This window comes from Aedes albopictus, chromosome 3 (genome assembly GCF_035046485.1).
Source record: "Aedes albopictus strain Foshan chromosome 3, AalbF5, whole genome shotgun sequence".
In the NCBI taxonomy this organism is placed as follows: Eukaryota; Metazoa; Arthropoda; class Insecta; order Diptera; family Culicidae; genus Aedes; species Aedes albopictus.
In genome coordinates this window covers 73,454,171-73,463,322 of record NC_085138.1, presented here as the reverse complement: position 1 = coordinate 73,463,322, position 9,152 = coordinate 73,454,171, and the positions used below count along the sequence as shown (strand labels likewise).

The 9,152-nt window shown below is 43.4% G+C and overlaps 1 protein-coding gene across 1 annotated transcript; it reads left to right on the top strand.

Moving 5' to 3' along the window:
* Positions 1-327: 327 nt before the first annotated feature.
* Positions 328-3,099, top strand: LOC109403795 (probable cytochrome P450 9f2). Its single transcript, XM_062860407.1, has 3 exons — positions 328-471; positions 550-811; positions 871-3,099. Exons 2-3 carry the CDS (start codon positions 597-599, stop codon positions 2,270-2,272), a joined length of 1,617 nt encoding a protein of 538 aa, XP_062716391.1. The 5' UTR covers positions 328-471; positions 550-596; the 3' UTR covers positions 2,273-3,099.
* The last annotated feature ends 6,053 nt before the right edge of the window (positions 3,100-9,152 follow it).

Here is a 9,152-nt window from a genome sequence, read left to right as displayed (position 1 = left end):
CGAGCTGCTCAGTAGATGTAGAAGCAGAGGCTGAGTCTACGGAAGGCACGGTGGTAAGTAAAAAGTGCGTACGAGCAAAAGTGCCGAAAAGTGCTACTTGGTGAAAAGTAGGCCATTTCAGCATACTTCAGCCAACTGAAATGTCCGTCTTTTCACAACGTAATTGCAAAAAATCATTTTTAAGTTACTCTTTTTATAAAACGGCTACTTTGGAGGCCATACTGAAGCGACCGGTAGAATACAAGTATCCGGTAAATCCACAATACACAAACCAAAACCGCGCGGTGAATGTGTATTAGAAGAACGTTTGGCGGCGTAGTAAACTGAAAAAGCAAATAAAATGATTCACTCCGTCAGTCCTATAAACGGAGCTGATTGAACCAGACGGGCGTTGGCGGTTCGTCCGTTGAGTATAATATAGTGGAGTATTTTCAGAATTACTACAAATCGATAATATAGCAAGTGCCTACGGTTAGTGTCTGGATCCAGTTTACCAAGTGGGTTCACTCAGATCCTGGTTCATAAGTGTTTTCTTCTGCTTTTCGACAGTCATTCCAGTTTTCGCGGCCTACTGCGTAGCGTTCAACCCGAACAACATGGTCGAAGTAAACTTGTTTGGTGCCATAGCTGTGGGCGCCGTTATTCTACTACTGTATCGTTACATCGCACAAAAGTATCACTACTTTTTGACAAAACCAATCCCATGTATTAAACCGACCTTTCTATTGAGTATTTTCGATATGTTGGTGTTCAAACGGATTGAGCTGGTGTTTGGATCCAAACTGTTGTACAACTCCTATCCGGATGCGAAGTAAGTTGTTACGAATCGGGTTTTGAATTTCGTTAACAGATCTTCTCTCGCTACAACAGAATCATCGGCTACTACGAGATGACGAAACCACTGTACATGGTTCGAGACCCGAAGATGATCAAAAAGATCGCCATCAAGGACTTTGACAGCTTCACCGATCGAACACCGATATTTGGCGAGACAGTGCCCGCCGATAGTCTGTTCTTCAACTCGCTGTTCTCGCTCCGTGGACAAAAGTGGCGTGACATGCGATCAACGCTGAGTCCTGCCTTCACCGGAAGTCGTGTACGGCACATGTTCGAACTGGTAACCAGATGTGCCACCAACATGACAGATTTCTTTCGTTCGGAGATTAGCACTGGGAAAAAGCTGGAACTAGAAATGAAGGATACCTTTTCGCGATTCGTGTGCGACGCGATCGCCACCGTGGCATTCGGAATCGATGTCAACTCATTCCGCGACCCGGATAACGAATTCTTCACGAAAGGCAAAGAGACACAGAAGGTGCATACGTTCAAAGCGTTGACGACATTCATAACGCTGCGATTCGTTCCCTTTCTGCAAAGATTACTGTGCTTCGACATCGTAGATGCGAAGGTTGCGGGTTACTTCAGAAAGTTGATCGTGGACAACATGGCACAGCGTACAAATCGCGGGATCGTTCGAAACGATTTGGTCAATATGTTGATGGAAGCTCAGCAGGGTGCCTTAAAACACGAGGAGCAGGAAACCCACGATGCCGAGGGTTACGCAACGGTTGAAGAATCGCACGTGGGCAAATCTACGCATTCTAGAGTTTGGACGGAGAACGAACTGATCGCGCAGTGTTTCTTCTTTTTCTTTGCGGCATTCGATAACGTTTCGAGTATCTTGTCTATTCTGTCCTATGAACTCACCGTAAACCAGGACATTCAAAGACGGCTTTGCGAAGAGATCGTAGAAACCGAACGATCCCTCAACGGTCAACCACTAACGTACGATACTCTCCAAAAAATGACCTACTTGGATATGGTGGTATCGGAGTCACTCCGCAAGTATCCAACGGCTACCCTGACCGATCGCTACGCCAACAAGGACTACATCTTCGACGACGAAGAAGGACTTCGGTTCACTATTGAAAAGGGCCAAACCGTTTGGATTCCGATGCTGGCACTCCATCACGATCTGAAATACTTCCCGGAGCCGGACCGTTTTGATCCGGAGCGCTTCAGCGAAGCCAACCGCGCGAAGATCGTTCCGGGAACGTATCTTCCGTTCGGGGCCGGACCGAGAAGCTGTATTGGACCGAGGTTGGCCCTGCTGGAGATCAAGATGGCAATGTACCATGTGTTGCGAGATTTTAGCTTGCAGGCGTCGGAGAGAACGCAGATTCCGCTGCGTCTGTCCAAGAGTGCGTTCACCCTGAATGCCGAGAAGGGCGTTTGGTTGGAACTGAAAGCTAGAGAACTGGCAAAAAAGTAGCACTAGTATACTAGTGCATTAGTACTTGGAAAGGAATGGATTATCGGCACTGGCTCAATGACTGTTATCTGGAAAGTTATCTTATCAAACGCGTATTTTCTTGGTGGTAAACAACATTATCAATGATAAGTAAGTCACATTGACTACATTTATGGTATGTTTAATAAACAAAAACAGTTGAAAGTTATTCAACACATAGGGTAAGTGTACCAATTATGGCTATAGTACCAATTATTCGCCATAGTTGATTTTCACCCTTTAACGATACATATCAACAATGAAAAAAAATGTGAACAACAGATCACGTTCACAAAAGATGGTTGCACTCATTTAAAGTCCACATTTTGCTCAAATTATGGTAGAAATAAATCATTTTCCTTAAAAATTCGGCTTCCTTGCACCCTTTTTCGCCATAGTGTACCAATTATGGCTAATCCCATAAGAAATGCATGCAAATAGTGCGAAAAGGAACCGAAGTTAAAAAATGTAGCCATAACTGGTACAGGGTTCCTATCATTGGCACACGCTGTAATAAATTCTAAAAGTAGTTTTGGCTCCGTTTTTATTTTTTTCCTGTAAATTATGGAAAGTAAACTATCTTTTAACATATTGGTGACATTCGTTGGTCTTCTCGTTATTTTTGTATGAATAGTTTTCCTTAGGTAGTGCCATAATTGGTACAGGCACCCTAGTCGATGTTACATACTTTCAAGTGTATCAGCTTTTTAAGTAATACGAAAATTTTTTAACTTTGTACTGAAAAGTTCTTTTAGACAGTCTTAAAATATATAACAGAAGTTTAATAAAGCAGATTTATATCAAGTGGATTACTTACTTACTTTACTTTTAGGCCTGAGCACCCATGGTGGTTCAGAGGGCCGAGTTGAAAGATCTCCATCCTGTGCGATGCCACACATCGCCTTGATCTGTGGCACATAACATAAGTGGAACTCCATAATCAGAGCGAAGAAAAAAGTTGTATGCTTTCCCAGCACGCGAAACTGTTATAGGGTGACGATGGGTATTATCGGCAGGTTTGTTCTCTTCGTCATGGGGGCTTTTTGTCCGCCAAATTTTCTGAAATTTGGGCATATAATTCAGCTTGGCTGGGAAGGATTTGAGGCCAATTCTGAGTTCAATAGCTTTCAAAAAACCCCTCATGACGAAGAGAACAAAACTGCCGAAAATACACAATTTCCCCTATCTTTTTAACGAACGTCGAACTGTCATTTATTTATTTATTTATTTATTTGTAAGTTAATTCATCTGACAATAGTTATTAGTCTTAATGAATCTTATATACTATTTCTAAAACTATTTACACTCATTCCGAAGTCAAAATTAGGATACGCTTCATTAAAAATACTCATCATTGAGCGAATGGGCTCATTAACATCATAGTTATAAAAAGGACGAGGAAGGCGAAAGAGGTCGTTTGAGCGAAGCGTATAAGCGGGCACATTTATATCCAACGACGCCAGCAGAAAGGGAGCATCTATTTTACCGGCCAGGATTTTAAAGACAAACACTGCCTTAGCAGCTTACCTACGATGTTCCAATGTCTCGATGTTTATCAGCCGGCATCTCGCTTCATACGGTGGCAGATTGTAGGGATCATTCCAGGGAAGACTGCGTAGAGCAAATCTTACAAACTTCCGTTGAACAGCTTCCAAGCGGTCGATGATTGTGGCATGATACGGGTCCCACACAACCGAAGAGGTTTCCAGTATGGGTCGAACTAGTGAAACGTACAAAGCCTTCAGTGTATACGGGTCACGGAACTCTTTTGTGATCTTGAACACAAATCCTAGCTGGCGACGAGCTTTTCCAAGTATTTCCTCATAGTGCATTTTGAACGTAATTTCGCTATCTAGTGTAACTCCGAGGTCACGTACAGATTCCACGCGCAGGAGTGGTTCGTCATCAATGGCATATTCATGCAAAATTGGTCTTTTTTTTCGTTGAAAACTTATGACGGAGCACTTAGGCACACTAAGCGTCATGTTGTTCGCCCGGCACCAGACGACAAGCCGGTCAATCAGGCTTTGTAAACGCATGCAGTCGCACATATCCTCAATCATCATGAATATTTTCATATCGTCAGCGTATAAAATGCAGAACCCTTCGCCGATTTCATGGACAACGTCATTGAAAAAGAGCGAGAACAGAAGAGGACCCAAGTTGCTTCCTTGAGGGACACCAGAGCTGTTCGTGAACCAATCAGAGACAGACGAGCCAATTTTCACCGCAAGTTTTCTATTGCATAGGTACGATCTTAGCCAATCAACGAGCTGAGCAGTAACCCCGAGCTTTTCCAGTTTAGCCAGAAGGATCGAATGGCTGACGCGGTCGAAGGCAGCTTTCAAATCGGTGTACACAGCATCCAGTTGCTTACCACGCGCAACAGTGCGTACACATAGCGACGAAAATTCAACCAAGTTAGTCGTTACGCTCCGCCCAGGATAAAACCCATGTTGCTTTGGACTGATGTAGCTTTTTGCGCACGACAACAGGTAGGTAGAAACTACAATTTCAAACAACTTCGAGCACGCGCACAAAGACGTTATCCCTCTATAATTTCTGATGTCATTTTTCGAGTCCTTTTTATGAACTGGAAACATGAATGAGGCCTTCCATAGAGTAGGAAAGCGACATTGTTGCATTGACAAATTGTACAAGTGGATTAAGGGAACTATCAGACACTGGAAGCATTTTTTAAGGACACAGGCGGGGATTCCGTCAGGTCCAGCTTTGTATGACATTTTTAGCTTGGACAGCGCTTTCGTTAAGACTTCAGCAGTAACCGTAAAAGTGCCGGCATCGATAACATCAGCAGGAACGTACGAAAGTGCGTCACGAATATTACGATCATTTTGCGGTTCGATGAAGACTGATTCAAAGAATTGTGCGAACAATGTAGATTTTTCTTGTGCTGTGTTCGCTTTGTGGTGATCTAGGTGCATAGCGGAAGGCAGCCCCGAATCCTTTCTTTTCGAGTTCACGAAACTCCAAAACTGCTTAGGATTGCGCTTCAGGTCACGTTCAGTTTTTCTCGCGTAACACCGATAAAGTCGGTTGTTCAACTGCTTATAACGCTGGCTGTAGTACTTATAAGATGCTTTACTCCACGATGTTCTGTTTCTACGGTGCGTTCGACGTGCGGCGTTTCTTTCTCGTTTAAAACTTCGAAGCTCCCGACTCGACCACGGTGGTTTTACAGGAGGGCGCTGTAGTGGCACACATTCCGTGAAAACATGACGAAGGGTCTGCGTGAACTTGTTTACGCAATCATCAACATCAGGGGAACGGCAAACCACGGACCAGTCAATTTCCATCAGCCGGTGGCTCAATACATCATAGTTGGCTCTTTTGAAATTAAATGCTGAAAGATCGTAAGTGTCGTCCACATCAAAGGTATTAGTGCAGTCGTGCACCGTAAGGACATGAGGAGGATGAGCTGGATCAACAGCAATCAGTGGATCAACAGCTTCATCAAGATCGCATTCTCCAACAAACGACTCACTAACGAGGACAAGATCGAGAGTATTACCAGCGTGATTCCTTGCATTGTTAACTTGCGCGAGGCCATTTGAATACATGCCGTCCAGAAACGTAGTACAGGAACGAGATAGGCATGCATTCGAGCTATCAACGGCACATGCTAAACGGTCAGACCGTACCCACCGCAGACCAGGCAAATTGTAATCCCCAAAGATCGCCATTTTATCACCAGCATCGATGCTCAACGCAATCTCTTCCACGCAGGCAAAATGTCTCTCAACCATTGAATGGATACTTGACAAATCGGGAGGTAAATAAATTCCACCGACAATAAGCGAATAGTGACTGAATTTCACAGAAACCCAAACGTGCTCGAAAGTTCGATCGGTGACAGACACCAAAAATGACGAGAGATGGTTGAGTACAGCAATTAACACACCTCCAGAACGTTTCTTATGACTAGTTAATGGATTTCGGTCGCAGCGGTATACTGTGTACTTATCGTCAAACAGCATCCGGGATTCGATAACGTCGTCCAGCCAAGTTTCCGTCAGTACCACGATGTCATATGACGATCCATTCACGGCGCTGTAGAAATCGTCCAGTTACGTGCGTAACCCACGTACGTTTTGATAATATATCGAAACGTCTTGAAGATTGAGGTTGCTGTGTCTGCGGATATTTGAAGATTCAGGGAGCGTATAGTTCATACCGGAAATAAACTTGCCTGCATTCGGGGTTTGGAAGACCCCTCCTCCAACCTCATACACAGGACCGGGATGGCTGCTGGTCGCTGGCGGGAGTGGCTCGACTGTGACAAGGGGATTTGGGGCTTCCATACGACTTGCAGGCGTGCATCCCGGATATGGCCGAATTACAACTGCAGGACGATTCGAAGCTGGCTGGGTTGATGTTATGGCTTCGCTGTTGACATGGAATCTGCGAACCACAGACGATTCAGGGAGCGAATTGTTCAAAACAGAAGTGTACTTGCCTGCATTTTGAGTTTGGAAGACCCCTCCTCCGACCTCATACACAGGACCGGGATGACTGCTGGTCGCTGGCGGCAGTGGCTCGACTGTGACAAGGGGATTTGGGGCTTCCATACGACTTGCAGGCGTGCATCCCAGTGATGACATCGGCAAACTTCTTATTGGGGTGGAGTTGTTATGCTGGAGGCAGAAGGAGGGACCATCAAGGTCCGAGAAACGGAAGGGGTCCCGTCGTCGATCCTTGGAATTTTCGCTGGTCCCCAAAAATCCCGTTCAGATGATAAATTTTCGAATTCTCGAAAATAAATTCCTTTCGGCCAAACGGATGGATTAAGTGCATCATTTTTCAGTTTCATGTCCACACCAACTTTGAACGAGATGAATGCCATCTGCTGCAAATCTGTACCCTTTCGAACAAGTTTCCTCACTACAATGGAATCTTGAATTTGTAGGCATTGCTTCACTAACTCCATTACATCATCTTCGGTCACATGGCGAGCGATTCTGGACAAATAAATCCAAAACCTTTCAGGTGGTTTAGCAACCGTTTCCACGGTGCAACTATCTTTCTCAACTGATTTAGTGCCTACGATAAGCTTAACGTCAGGTCGAGATGTTGGCGTGTCTTTAGCAGTTGTACGAGTCCGCTTAATACTAGGCCACGCAGATCGAGCCATGTTCGCACCAGGCGTATCGCTCCGTTGCACTTTGCCAACTAGTGATTCGGTCAGTTCTTTGGTTTTGTGAATGTCATTTTTCAATTCTGCTAACGATTCCTCAATCGCCTCAGAAACACCGGTCACAATCTCATTGCAGGTGATGGGGGAATTATTTTTCAACGACTCTATCTTAGTGAAGCAGTTGTCGCAAAACCATAATGCGTTATTTTGTTCATTCAAAAAGTCCATGTTTGACCGCTTTAGACCAACGTACTTGAGATGCGCAGAATCACTGCAAAAGCTGCATTCCATGTATTCTAACGATTTGATCGGCTTAGAGCACTGATAGCAATCGGTATCCATTTCCAATGCAAATCGATCAATGGCGAACGATAACAAATGTAGCTACTCCTTGATAGATGGCGCTGACCACAGAAAAACAAAACGATGACGTCAGATGCGATGACAAACAACAGCAACTTATCAGCACTTGATCACAGGTATCGATTAGGGCTGTGCATTTATCGATATTATCGATAATATCGATATTATCGGATCAAATTTATCGATACGATATCCGATATTGCTCAAACCGATATAAAACGATAACGATAAAGGCTAACTATTCCCGATATTTCTGATAAATTTAAATGTTAAGGACAGACTTTGTAATAGTTTAATTTTAATTTTAATAAGTTTCATTATTTTAGCAACATCGTTGATCCCATATGTTCACTTGTAACATATGTTTTATTGAAAAGGCACACATATTCGTCATTTTTGTGTTTGTTACCTTTTAATAAAGTTATCGGATATCGATACGATATCGATAATTTGGAATCCGATATATCGCCGATACCGATTTGAGATGAATTGCGTTTCGCCGATACCGATAAACCGCCACGATGCACAGCCCTAGTATCGATGAACGAAACAAATCGAACTCAATTTACTACAGCTTGCTAACACAACATTCAAGTGTAGGTAGTCGAATCGAACGGCGGAGCAACGGCGATACGATAAATTCACACCCGTCAATTTTGCATACGAAGATGAACGAATAAAAACACAATAAATGGGAAGCAATACAAAGCACGTCGTGATATAACGAGTGGTTCTCAAACACATCATCTATCATCTATTTTTGTAAACAAAAAGCATCTGATCCAACCAGTATTCCAGTTTTGGCAAAGAATACAGGAACGAGGGTTGGCATCTGAGACATGCGCAAAACTAGCTGCTGGAAATCCACTTATTCATTTTGTCATAAATTCATTGAAATCTTAGAAATAACATATCCACGCTTCGCATATCGATCTCCCTTTATATTTAAGGCTAGAAAACGTATTTTTGACTTGAGTTTAAAGGGTTAACGCCATCAGACATACATTTTATTTTCGATTATTTGTTTCTGTTGCAAGTTTGACGTTTGCGGAACTGTTTTTTTTTTACTTCGCCAGATTAGATGCTTTTTCTTCTCTGGATAAGCCAGTGCTTCCCAAACTGTGCGCCGCGGCGCCCTGGTGCGCCGTGAGCATCTCTCAGGTGCGCCGCAGGCTCTTGAGCCAAAACACAAAGAATAAACTCTTATTATTGAAGGCAGAACATATTTTTTGTTGTTTATGTTTGATTTAGTAAAACTAGTGTCACTAGTGTATTCTATACCAGAAGACTTCAAAATAAAGTCACTCTAAGTGGTTTTCCCTCTTCTAAATTTTCAATTAAAAA

What these genes read in the sequence shown, in the direction of transcription:
- LOC109403795 (XM_062860407.1), top strand. Translation starts at nt 597, where the DNA reads ATGGTCGAAGTAAACTTGTTTGGTGCCATAGCTGTGGGCGCCGTTATT. An exon ending in AACTCCTATCCGGATGCGAA is followed by an intron (nt 812 to 870) that starts GTAAGTTGTTAC and finishes TCGCTACAACAG; the next exon opens with AATCATCGGCTACTACGAGA.